Source organism: Astatotilapia calliptera, chromosome 14 (genome assembly GCF_900246225.1).
Source record: "Astatotilapia calliptera chromosome 14, fAstCal1.2, whole genome shotgun sequence".
NCBI classification, from domain to species: Eukaryota; Metazoa; Chordata; class Actinopteri; order Cichliformes; family Cichlidae; genus Astatotilapia; species Astatotilapia calliptera.
Window position 1 is genome coordinate 3,321,877 of NC_039315.1, and position 12,901 is coordinate 3,334,777.

Genomic DNA, 12,901 nt, shown 5'->3' on the forward strand with positions numbered 1-12,901 from the left:
TACGGAAACTGTAAAGGGACAATTTATCCTGCTGCTGAATGGAAACGCTTAGCTAACTGTGTGTTCATAAACATGGCAGCACATCTGAAAAAGCGAGTTTATGAGGAATTTTCCAAAGTTGTACAGGTGAGCACATTATAACCGTCTCGTCAGCTGTTGTAAACTTAGAGTTTAAACGTTAAAGAAATCGCTAAATGTTACAATTCTGCGCCAAGTACCGTGTTAGCTAATGCTAAAAGATAGCCGCTCACAGTCACAACACAACATGGATCCTCTGAGAGTTTAGTGCAGAGGAAAAGCACAACTTATTCTGTTTAGTGCTTTTATTCTTACACACAGTATAGCACAGTATCCACTGACAGTGGCATTTTACGCTTTGGAAGCTCAAAAAGAAACCGAGTTGTTTACATCCGATTTAGCATTCACGTCAATCATTAATCCGCTAACTGAGCTCGTTCGCATGTTCTGAGTTTTTCCTGCACAGAGGAACTTTTGGCTCCTCTCAGAGAGGATTTATAGCCAAAGTAAGAGGAAACTGTAATAGCTGTTCGAAGCAGTGCTGTTATTAGCCGTTTATGCGTCATGTCATTCGTTTTTGTGGATCTTGTGGCTTCATTAAGCAACAACATCCAGCTCGCAGTGGGGCAGTTTGTTGTTAGTGTGACGAGAGTTGGCACCTCACGGTCCGAGGCTACGGTTCTCAGACAGAAAAGGGTTAACTTGCCTTTGAGGTTACCAGTGTAAACTACAAGTTTAAGCGTCGCAGCTTCTTGGAGATGAGTGAGAGGAGAGCGGAGCAGGAGATTTAAACAGCGTCTGCAGTAATGGTCACAACGCAAAGGTCTGTAGTGATCAAAGAGGAGCAGCTGGTTTACTGGATGAACTATGTTCCTACTCTCACCTGTCAGCATGACCTCTCACCTGGGTGGTGACCAAAACAGTAGGATTGCAGATATACGTGGCCTAAATGAGCTGTTTCTAGAGATGGAGCGAGGAACTGAGAGAAAAATGAGACAATTGATGGTTTGAGCTTCTTACTGGGAAAGCTTTAGTACGCCTTCTGGGTGAGATGTTTCAGGCAGGTATCACTGGGGGGAGACCCCTGCGAACACCCAGGCTTGGAAACACCTCAGTATCCCCCAGAAGACCTGAAGGAGGTGAAAGTAAAAAGAGGTCTGGCTATCCCAGCTTAGACTGCTGCCCCTGTGACCTGGATTAAAAAAACAAAAACAACACAGGAGAACATGGATAAATGGACAGTAGCTCTTAGTATATATGGTCAAAAAGAATAGATGGCCCAGTTAGAGAAAAAAAGATTATATGTCAGGAGATTAGATGCTTTTTGTAGTTGCAACTGTGTTTTTACACTTACAGATTCCACATGAAGAAACTCCAGCCAAAAAGCTGCGTCTGTCCAAACCCAGTAAGTCTGCCGCTCTCCACATTGACCTCTGTAAAGCCACCAACTCCACCGATGCCCTGCAGTACCTGCTGCAGTTTGCACGCAAGCCTGTGGAGGCAGAGAGCGTGGAGGGTGTGGTCAGGATCCTGCTGGAGCACTACTACAAGGTAAAGAGTTGTGGGTATTTTTTTTCTCCTTTTTTTAAAAATAGAGTTGATAAGAGCAGAATTCCCAGTGTCCTAAAAAAAAGTCAAACTGCTAATGATGACGATTCTTTCTTCCAGGAGACGGATAACTCTGTGAGGCTGAAGATTGCCTCTCTGCTCGGCCTGCTCTCTAAAACGCAGGGCTTCAGCCCCGACTGCATCGTTGACGATGCCATTAACACGCTCAGCAATGAGAGTACGACACATCTGAACATTTATCCATCTCCAAAACTCAGAGAAACTTTCATAGCAAACTGTTTTGTTTCTTTGTGTGTTCAGAGTCCCATCAAGTTCTCGCCCAGCTGCTGGAGACCCTGCTGATCATTGGTACACAGCTGCCCGAGAGTCCTGCACTGAGACTGAGGCTCGTAGAGGTGGCCTACAAGGTGACACAAACACTTATTCAGAGTCCATACACAGAAGTCGTCATTACAAATTCAACAGGACTTTCTGCACAAACCAGTAAATGTCCTCCTCGTTTCTCTTCTCTCCTCTTAGCATCTCTCTGATACGTATTTTGGGGTGAGGAATAAGTGCCTGCAGCTCCTGGGATGTCTCGGCATGGTGGACGCTCCCCTAGGAAAAGAAAACGAGGGCGCGGGCACATCCTTAGGTTTGTATACATACTTATTGTATTTATTTTACCTAAAGCTTAAAATGTTAAAAATACAGAGAGGTAAATCCATCAATACATCCTTCTGTATCTAAATTTGATGTCTGATTTAGTTTAATCCTCAAAACGTATTTATGTGTCATTATTTATTGTGCTTTGAGTTGCTGTGTGATGGTTTTTATGGCGGCCTGCTATTTTGCCTCTAGGAGGATTGAGGGATGTCCAGAGCATTATCAGCGACTACTTTGGAGACCAAGACCCCAGAGTCCGCACTGCAGCCCTCAAAGCCATGGTAGGAAAACCCTGTAACCCCCCCTGCACTGCAACCAGCACTAGACTCATGTGTTTAGGAACCAAGCACAGTGAGCTTTAAGGAAAACAACCCACTCTATTTTCAGGTTTCAATAACTCTGCTTGCTCTCTGTGCTGTTGTTTGTTTTCCAGCTGCAGCTGCATGAGAGAGGGATGAAGATTCATCAGATTATTTATGATCAGGTACGAGCAGAATACGTCCTCACAGCTTACTGCACTCCCACTGTAGTTTAGATGTTTAATCCAACCTTCTGTATGTATTCTTGTGTGTTTGCAGGCCTGCAGGCTGCTCACAGATGACTATGAGCAGGTCCGTTCTGCAGCAGTGCAGATGGTTTGGGTGCTCAGTCAGCTGTACCCAGAGAGGTGAGGAGACCCGGATTCTCATACTCAGTTTCAGTCAGTGTAGCTGTTGAGTTTGTTCCGCTCTCTGGATCAGAAACCACGACTGATGTCTGAAAAGATAAATCCTAACTGCTGTCTGTAAGCACTGTCTCTGCTGAAGTGCAGAAACCTTCATGAAACTTCCATGTGCGACGACTTTATATTTAGCCCAAGGCTACTTATGTTCTCGAAAGAAGAAGTAAAAATAAAACAAAACAGAAAGCTGCCAGCTTTTCTGTGCAACAGATAATTCCAGCAGAGTGTTGTTAGGTCCAAACCCTTTTAAAAACATCATTTACAGCTAAAAGATGAATAATAAAGTAAAAGTCCCTTAACCTTCAGTATATGTGTTATTCTTTCCAGTGGTAGGTTTGATTATGGTTTATCCAGAACATTTACTCTGACTTTTTCACAAAACAGTATTGTTGGAAAAACTGCCGTTCATAAATGTTTGTTTTTTTATATTTTCATGTTCCTTCTGGATACAAACTTTGCTTGTAAGCAACATTTCTCCAGTTTTTCTGATTTGTAGCTTGTTGATGTTTCTGTCCAATCAGCATTGTACCCATCCCATCATCCAATGAGGAGATCCGGCTGGTTGATGACGCATTCGGTAAGATCAGTCACATGGTCAGCGATGGTTCCTGGATGGTTCGGGTGCAGGCCGCAAAAACATTGGTGAGTAAATAAAGTCTTCCATGACAACAACAACATCATCAGCAATTAAGTCAGTTTGATATACGGGACACAAACCTAGAAGAAGTCCTCACATGAAGAATCCACAGGTGGACCCATGTGTCCTCATATCACTGTAGAAACGATGTAATGCATCACTGAGGATGGCTCACCCACCACTCAGGAATCTTACCTAATCCACATATTTACAATCTTTACTGAGTTTGCTCTCATTAAGTGGGAAAATGCCTGCAGATTAATGATGGGAAAGAAACTGTGTGTGTGTGTGTGAGGCAAATGGTGTTAAAGTGAAGCTTTTATGTTCTCGTGTGTCAGGGTTCGATGCTGCAGGTCAGTCCTCACTTCCTGGAGCAAACTTTGGATAAGAAGCTGATGTCAGACCTCAGGGTGAGTTAATTTTTTTATCTGACAGTCTGTAGCAAAGTGATGTTTATCGGCACAGCTCCGCTCACTCTCCTTTATTCCTCTTTTCCATCCAGAGGAAGCGCACAGCCCATGAACGAGCCAAGGAGCTCTTTGCTTCCGGAGAGTTCTCCTCTGGCAGGAAGTGGGCCGATGACGCCCCGAAGGAGAAACTGGACACGAACACAGTCAACCTCATCGCCTCGGGGGCTTGCGGAGCCTTCGTCCACGGCCTGGAGGATGAGATGTTTGGTAAAGGAAACCCAGCAGAGTTTTGGATGATACGTTCACTGAGTTCAGGCTGCTACAGCTAAATGTTCTCATAAATGTCTCAGGAGGTTACAGAGAACTTTAAAATGTTGTTTTAAATAATTATCTGCCAAATGATAAGACCTGCTGTGATGCACAGACTGCTATATAGCAGGTAACTCTGCCTGTGCATTGCATCCATAGATTCCATACTTGTAGCTTGCTAACTACACTTACTACCGTTAACTATTAACTCCACCCGCACGTCTAAATGTGGTCACGTCTGGCTCCAAAGAAATGGTGTGGTGTGGCAGTGGACAAAATGAAGCTGAGTGTCTGCAGATATAAAGAGTTGAATGACTGAAGTAAATGCTGTTTTCTGTCTCCAGCCTCTGTTGAGGATTCATTTTTCTCTTTTTGCTGAATATTTTCTGGTGTTTTAAACTTTGTTTCAGAGGTTCGTATTGCAGCGGTGGAGGCGTTGTGCCAACTCGCTCGGTCATCTCCGAGCTTCGCCGAGAAATGTCTCGACTTCCTGGTCGACATGTTCAACGATGAGATCGAGGAAGTGAGGCTGCAGTCCATCCACGTGCTGAGAGAAATCTCCACCCACATCACGCTCAGAGAGGACCAGCTGGACACGGTGCTAGCCGTGTTGGAGGTATAAGAGCAGGGAAACGATCTGGAATCACAAACCCCGAGTGATGTTTTTGTGTCTGACTTTTCACCGTCTGTGCACAGGACTCGTCTCGAGACATCAGAGAAGCTCTCCATGAATTACTGTGTTACACCAACGTCTCCACTAAAGAGTGCATCCAGCTGGCTCTGCTGGAGCTGCTCAAGAACCTGAACAAGTATCCCACCGACCGCAACTCTGTCTGGAAGTAAGAGTCTACAGCCCAGTGTATAAATAACTCTGCAGAGCTGCCATGAGTTAAGCTGATGGTTTATTTATTTCTTTTTTAATTTTCTACCTTCAGGTGTTTGAAGTTCCTGGGATCCCGCCATCCTACGCTGGTGTTACCGCTCGTTCCTGAACTGCTCAGCACACATCCATATTTCGACACGCCAGAGCCAGACATGGACGACCCGGCCTGTATCCTTCACACACCTAAAGATCTCAAACACACACAGAGGAGCAGGAACCTGAGGAACGCCACCCACCGAGGGGCTTCGCAGGTCATCCATTATGACCTGTTGGTGCAGTTTGGCTGCTTTGTCTCTCCTCTACTGCTGTGCGCTGCGTTTCCTCTTCCTTGACTCCGTTGATCTCAGATATCGCCGTCCTGGTGTTGGTGTTCAATGCTGCCAAGTCGTGCCCCACCATGCCGGCGCTGTTCTCCGACCACACCTTCAGACACTACGCCTACCTGAGGGACAGCCTCTCCCACCTCGTCCCGCCGCTAAGAGTGAGAACTGAAATACTGCATCACATTACAAACTAGCAGCATTAACAGCCGCTTCACAGTCGGGATGCTTGATTTTTTTTTCTCAATTATGTTTCTGAGAAAATTGTCCGTCAGACCTGGAAAACACGGTTGTCACGCTCACGGTCCTTCCTGTCACTTTCTGTGTTTTAGTTGCCCGGCAGGAAGCAGGTGTACGGTCTCGACTCTGTGGACTCGGGTCCGGGTTCTGGTTCTGTGGAATCTGCTCAGCTCTTCCTTCAACAAAGTCTCAATAGGGTCAGCACCATCCAGAACCTGGAGGCACCTGGAGCCCAGGACCTGCTGGACTTGACCACAAGGTAAACGCACACAGTGAAGTGTGCACACGAAGCACGCAGGAAGGATTTGTGCTGTCACATTTTGAACATGTTTTATGAATGAATGCCAGAAATCCCTCCGATGTTTTTTACTTGCAAACATCAGATCATGAGACTTCCTGATATCCTGAATGAGTAACTGTAGGGATGTGATTGTTATTTGTGAGTAAATGAGTCGTTAACTGGTGTCTGCAGAGACCTGCTGCGGCTCGGCGAGCTGCAGACGGAGCTTGCTGGAGCTGCTGATTTCTGTGCTACATACCTGCGCTGCCAGCTGCTGCTAATGAAGGTAGGAGTGTGTTTCTGCTGCGGTTCTGAGTGTCTGCAAACAGACCTGTTCTTCAGATTCAGAGCTCTGTCCCTCGTTTCTTCAGGCTCTGCAGGAGAAGTTGTGGAACATGGCCGTCCCTCTGTGCCTCAAACAAAACGTCACGGCCACAGCAGCGGCTCAGCAGGTCTCTCACACACACACACACACACACACACACACACTGTAACAGCAACAGTGAGATCATGTGATGTGTGCGACTGTGTTTGTAGATCTTGGAGGAAACCTACAAGCTGGAGTTTCTGTACAGCGGCTTGGAGAGCAGACAGGTGGCCACCATACATCATGTTCGACTCCAGGCCAAAGCTCTGCAGCTCGTCCTGACTGCTCGCACCAGACAGGGGTAAACACACACACACACACACGTGTGCGCGCACGCACATACACACACACACACATTCTGTACATACTTCCCAGCCTGTGTCTCTCCTCAGGTTGGATCTCCTCATCGGCAGCTGCGAGAAGTTTTTGCAGGATGTCGAGTCTTTTCAGAGGTATGTTTTTTCATTCTTTGTCTTTTTCAGACAGTGAGAGTTGAACTCGGCTCAGTCCATATCAGCTGGAGATTCATGTAATCTGTTGATGGTCTGTGTGTTATCGATGCAAAGGACAGCGTCGGACTGTCCTGACTGTCCTGACTCGCTGTCGGTGTTTCGTGCCTCCCTCAGGCTGTTTCTGACCGAGCTGCCACACCTCCAGGACAGTTTTGTGGATAAGCTCTTGGAGCTGATGCCGCGCCTGTCGTCCTGTAAGCCAGTGGAGCTGGTGAAAATCCTGCAAACGACCCTGAGACAGAGCGGCCTGCTGCAGCTCAGACTGCCCGAACAGGTGCGGTGAAAACACTGAAGCATCACAGCACGAGTTTTCATGACTGAAATCCATACAGCACTCATCTCTCCTTCAAGCTCGTCTCCCAGTGTTTCTGTTTAAGTGACTCTTTGGAAGGCTTTCTTAAACCAGTTATTACACATCGCTCTTTATAAGGCGCTCTCAAGCATGCACATAACCAAGTGCTTACATACATGATAGAGTTGACTCTGAAGTAGCAGATTATAACCAAGAACAACAGTGACCCGCCCACCCTGGGGCTGTGGTAGCAACTAAACTTTCAAAATAAGAGTGGCCCTTCAACTTGAGCTTAATTTGGGGTGATTTTATTCATCTTGACCAAACTCTCACTCAGAAATCTCAAACATCAAAGCACAACTCAAATTATGAATTTGTCTAATTCACATCAGCACGCTCGTGGTTTCACGCCTGACCCGGAGACCCAGCTGTTACCTCCAGTTATAATCTCTCACATTCAAAGTTTATCTTTAAGTTTAAGTGATGAAATTATTAGAGATGGAGCGATCCGATATTACGTATCGGTGTGATACACACAAAACGCGCTACTTGGCGTAACCCAGCTCGGCGCATCGGAGCAGTATGTGTCACGTGACAGAGCGGCTGTTGTCGAGACCTGTCGGCGGTCTGTTGGAGCATTTGGAGCCTCGCTACATGCTTCCTAACCGCGGCGTTTCATCTCGGCGAAAACTATCCCAGAGAAGTAAAGCAAGTGTGTAAGTTCATCCCTGAATGTTTGCAGAGTATTTCCACGTTAAGCTTAACAACTGATATATTGAGCCACAGCTGGACTGGCCATCGGAGCTCCATACTGAGGTGAAAAGGAAGCGATTTGTCCCGTAATTCAGCTAGAATTAAAATATAGACACGAAGCTGGAGTTATTGTGTCTTTGCTGCGCAGTTGCATCTACTTCTCTCATTCACTCCCCCTTCCTCTCCTGTTATTACTTCAAACATGAAACTGATCAATGATCAGCTGATCGGCTTTTCTGCCGCAAGTCCGTCTTTCTTGTTTGTTTATCGCCCACTTTGCACTAGAAAGAGGAGACCAGCGGATAAACAACAGCAGCACGTTTAAGCGTGATCAGCTGTTGTTAGAATTTATTTAATATTCATTTCTAGTATCAGCTGATGTTTGCTGGAGCCACAGCTGTAAAGCTGCTGGTCATGATGTCGGTTTGGATATGTGGTGAGAGGGAAACATGAGGATGAAACCAGGAGATGTACTTACTGAGTCATCAGAGCTGAACAGGTGATGGAGAAACAGGTTTACCTTTTAGGTGACATGGATGAGTTGAAGGGAAGTTATGAACTGTTTTTGAGAGACAAATAACACCAGGATCCTTTTCTACGTAGCTGAAGGCTGGTAACTGTGCAGGGGCGGGTCTAGCAAAGTTTTGTCAGGGGGGCCGATAGGGCATTAACTGGGAAAGGGGGGCACAAAGAAATACTTTTCTTTGTTATGTCATTTAAAAACTTTGAATAAATAATTATCTGAATCTTACAACAAACGTGGTCATCTGATTAAATGTATAGAAATCCATTATTGTAAATAGTAACTAATAAGTCTAATATACACCCTACTAAGCCATAGTACCATCTGTGCAGTCTGCAATTCTGTTGAAGAAAGATGATGAATCTATTTAATTATTGTAGAAAAATAAATAATTTCTGTGCATTTGTTTTACACTTGCATTAAATTAAAGTTGATTACATCGGGGCGGGGGGTGGTTCCCTAATATTTTTGCTGGGAGTTGGCAACCCTATTAGTGAGGTAGGTAAGTACTCTTTAAAATACCAGAATGGGGGATGGTGCAGGTTTACGTTTATTAGATTGATCAGTGTTGCTGAACAGTATTTTTTGCATACAGGTATAACAGAGTAGCTTCGTTTTCTTGTTTTTTAAAACTTGAGTATGAACTTATACAAAATGCAGCAAGATATTTATAATAAACTGTTTTATTGATTACAAAACACACTATATCGGATTCATATCGGTATCGGCAGATATCCAAATTTATGATATTGGAATCGGTATCGGACATTAAAAAGTGGTATGGTGCCATCTCTATAAATCATAAATGTGTAACAGGTCAGACTGAGACATGGAGCGATCTAAAAACAGCAGCAGACTCCAGATGTCACGATAAGATTACAGAGGTGAACTTTCAGAATAAAGATCGATCAAAGCTGGAGCCACTCTATATTTGAAACTAGTTCTTGAAATCTCATTTGCATGAATGCATTGTTTTAATTTAAATGTTCTTTTCCACCTGATATTTCCATTTATAAATAAAAGATTTCTGCATTTTTATGGGCGGAGTTCCTGAACTTTGAGCCTCAGAGACTGCAGCGGTGGTGTGGTTTGAGTTTTGTTTAATTTATTGCTGGTCATCAGATCCATCGGGCGACGGCGACCATCATTGAACCAACGGGGGAGTCTGACAACCCTCTGAGGTTCACGTCTGGCCTGGTGGTGGCGTTAGACATTGATGCAACGCTGGAGCACGTCCAGGACCCCCAGAACACGGTGAAAGTTCAGGTCAGTTTGATGTGACGCCAGAAAGAAATCACTTCATCTACTTGAATCCCCCCCAAAACTGCTGTGAAGTGCCAAACCAACAGGTGGTGATCTGACTATAGAAGTGTTGGCCTGCAAACAGCGAACAGTCTGTCAGCAATAAGATCATTTAACAGTGACGGGGGTCATTCAGATGAGTTTTTCTGATTGTTGATTTTGAGGCATTTGTCCTTGTTATTCAAATTATTTTTAATATTTTTTTTTCTCGACCTCGTTGTCGATCTCTGTCTCGACATGTAAGTGTTTGTGATTAGTGTTTAAAGACTATAGATTGTGTGGGTCAGCTGTAAACATGTTGGATTAATAAATTAACCCGAATCTGAAAGAGATCAAGGCGCACACCTTTGACACTGCAAGACAAAAATCTTTCTCTAAAGTGTCAGTCTGTCCTAAAACACTGTGCATGTGTGGATAAAAGACCAAAACACACAAAGTTTTGAGCGTGTAGGTTTTAAGCTTTAAGGTATTTAACAAAAATATTGCATTACCTGTTTAAAACAATGGCCACAGTCTTCCATTCATCCACAAATTAATTGCTCTCACACTGCGGGTATATTCTAGTGCTTCCAGCAGTTGTGGCTAGACATGCTTTTGTTTCCCCACTGATGTAAACGAGGCCTCACCTTTATTGGCACAAAGTTTATGAAAGTGTTTTAACATCTGTTAACCAGCTCAGCGTGGTTTGAGCCACTGACATCAGGCTCGGCTTACTTACAAACCTGCCAGCGAGTGCAGCTTAAGTCAGGCTGTGCCGGTTATCATCCAGTCTTATAAGCACTGATTGGTTTGTATTTTACACCCAACATGAATGTTTACTACTCGCTGCCTCTGCAGGTTCTGTATCCAGACGGCCAGAGTCACGTGATCCATCCTAAACCTGGAGACTTCAGAAAGCCCGGACCCCACAGACACAGACTCATCACGCAGGTTTACCTCTCACACACAGCGTGGACAGGTCAGTTAATAACATGTTTTTTTGTCCTTTGAATATAAAGTTATAAAGCATCCAAACTAGTAAAAACTCTCGCTCCATCGTCACTTTGTTTCCTCCCCTCGTGTCTCTGCCTCAGAGCCGTCTCAGATCGAGGTGCGTCTCCTGCTGGCCTACAGCTCCTCCTCAACCTCCCTGACCTCCCCTTCCAAGCTGGGGTGGAGCGAGAGCTTGGAGAGCCTCCCGCCAGCAGAGGCCGCCGTCGAGGGAACGATTCCGTTTAGCAAAGCCGTTAAAGTCTTCATCATGCCCAAGCCTGCACGACGCTAACAAAGCGCCTCAGCTTTAACGTGCAGGACTTTTCTTCTTCTGTTCATCTCTAATTATAACTGTACAGGAAACCACTCTCATTAACGGTCAAGCTGTAGGAAGCACAAGACGGGGTTTTATGGAAAAAGCTTTTTGTATTCAATTATAAAGAAGAAGTCAGGTGGTCAAGTTTCATTCTCCACTTTTATTTTGTCACATGATGAATCAAACTGAACTCCTCCCTGTGTAGACAGCAGGTAACATCCATACATTTCAGCTTTTATAACATGTGACTGCATCTAAAGTCAACTCTAGAAGAGCTTTCTAAGATGCTCTACATTCTTTTCTGCCACCACCTTTAAAATAACTTTTCTCAGAGAGAAGGTGACTCGATTTGTGAATTCTCTTGTTTAAGATGTTTATTTACTTAAAGATTTGACTCTGTGTCAACCACAGTTTGGATGTTCTCTCTGTGCGGGTCTCTCCACCTGATTTTAAAATGGCCACAGGTGTGAATGGACCTAGTTTCTATGCTGTGATTGGCTCCTGCTGAGCCTGTGGACAGAGACTAAGCCATGAAACAGCTGCAGGCAAAGATCAACAATCGTTCCACACGTTTACCTACAGAAACTCTGTTTCAACTGTTATCGGTGGCTCTTGTTGTTTGAAGGCTTCTTTTGTGCTGAATTCATCAGCAGATGAGTTTGGGCTTTTAAGGCAGGCAGGAAGCACACGGCTGTAAAGGAAAGAGTGCTCTCTAATGTGCAAAGCATGGAAAACTAATGAGCCCTGTAGCACAACAGAAAGCAGGAGAGTCTATCAGTCTATGCCCATTATTGTGTTTTCATAATCAGGAAGTCACAAATGCAAATGAGACTAAAATTTAGTCGGCAGCTTGTTTGCATCTTCACAGTGAACTCAAAGCTTCAGCACCACAGTGGGATATTCTCTCTACAGTGAAAAAGCTTGTAGAGTCCTCCTCAGGTGGCCATGTCAGCAAGGTAAGGGTGACATCAGCAGGTGGAGTGGAAAACCCCGCCCACCTTTGCACCCTGGCCGGCCAGTTTGTTGTATTCAGCGACAGCCTTCTCCGTCTGGAAGACTTTTACATCAACGCCTTTCTGCTTCACAAAGTCCAGGGTGGAGGAGGGAACCTGTTAGAGGAGACGATGGTGTGAATACAGTCTGACAAGCACAGCTCCTTAATCGATCCATCAGCGCTCCAACCACATCCACACACAGGAAATCGCCTTTCAGCCTCCAAAGAACGACCGTATTAGCCAGATTATTTGAATGGATGAACCACCAAGTCTGCAGTCTCATTCTTTTGTGATACTTTATCTAATAGGAGCAGCTTGTGCAACATGACTCGGTCATACAGCAGCTGAGCGTGGGATCTGTTTTATTACATCAAAGTAACAGAAAGCAAAAACTCTTTAAAACAAACAGAACAAAGGTGCTAAGACTCCAACCAAACTATAGTTTATATTTTGGCTTTATTATGTTTAAAGGAATAAATTGGTCTGTTTTACCTGCAGAGCCTCGCTCATGCCTCTGCCAATTACCAGCAGGTCGATTCCCTTCTTCAGCACCTCATCTAGGTCAGCAGGTTGCACTCCAGGGTAATGCTGAGGAGCATAAAGCTCAACATCACAAATTTGCTTCAGAGCTAATTTACAGCAGTCCGTCCTCATTTGGATTCTGGTTTCACTTACGTCAGTCCCAGTCTCTCTCCAGTCCCAGGCTCGGCTCCCTCCAGGCCAGACCTTACAGTCCTTGTAGGTGGAGGAGCATCCCTTCACCTTCATGTGGCCCCAGGAGAGCGAGGCGATCTCTGGAGATGACATGTTTCTTTGAGGCTACCTGCTGTAAGACAA

At 44.9% G+C, this 12,901-nt stretch overlaps 2 protein-coding genes across 5 annotated transcripts in view; one reads left to right on the forward strand and one right to left on the reverse strand.

Moving 5' to 3' along the window:
• On the forward strand, positions 1-11,213 carry ints4 (integrator complex subunit 4). The gene is made up of 24 exons (XM_026191677.1): positions 1-126; positions 1,375-1,569; positions 1,687-1,804; positions 1,888-1,994; positions 2,107-2,221; positions 2,428-2,513; positions 2,666-2,716; positions 2,811-2,899; positions 3,475-3,595; positions 3,929-4,000; positions 4,093-4,267; positions 4,720-4,925; positions 5,006-5,148; positions 5,245-5,360; positions 5,540-5,673; positions 5,845-6,011; positions 6,225-6,318; positions 6,404-6,484; positions 6,570-6,700; positions 6,792-6,851; positions 7,026-7,185; positions 9,602-9,745; positions 10,619-10,739; positions 10,855-11,213. The coding sequence occupies exons 1-24, from the start codon at positions 73-75 to the stop codon at positions 11,043-11,045; spliced, it is 2,931 nt and encodes a 976-aa protein (XP_026047462.1). The 5' UTR covers positions 1-72; the 3' UTR covers positions 11,046-11,213.
• aamdc (adipogenesis associated, Mth938 domain containing) overlaps positions 11,210-12,901 on the reverse strand; it is a 26,336-nt gene continuing 24,644 nt past the window's right edge. For all 4 annotated transcript variants that reach the window (XM_026191680.1, XM_026191681.1, XM_026191679.1 and 1 more), the window contains exons 2-4: positions 12,740-12,890; positions 12,557-12,652; positions 11,210-12,178 (exon numbers count right to left, since the gene is read on the reverse strand). In XM_026191680.1, coding sequence (XP_026047465.1) covers positions 12,038-12,178; positions 12,557-12,652; positions 12,740-12,871 — 369 coding nt within the window. In that variant the 5' untranslated portion in view covers positions 12,872-12,890 and the 3' untranslated portion in view covers positions 11,210-12,037. The remainder of the gene's footprint in view (positions 12,179-12,556; positions 12,653-12,739; positions 12,891-12,901) is intronic.

What these genes read in the sequence shown, in the direction of transcription:
- ints4 (XM_026191677.1), top strand. Translation starts at nt 73, where the DNA reads ATGGCAGCACATCTGAAAAAGCGAGTTTATGAGGAATTTTCCAAAGTT. An exon ending in AATTTTCCAAAGTTGTACAG is followed by an intron (nt 127 to 1,374) that starts GTGAGCACATTA and finishes TTACACTTACAG; the next exon opens with ATTCCACATGAAGAAACTCC. An exon ending in TGCTGGAGCACTACTACAAG is followed by an intron (nt 1,570 to 1,686) that starts GTAAAGAGTTGT and finishes TCTTTCTTCCAG; the next exon opens with GAGACGGATAACTCTGTGAG.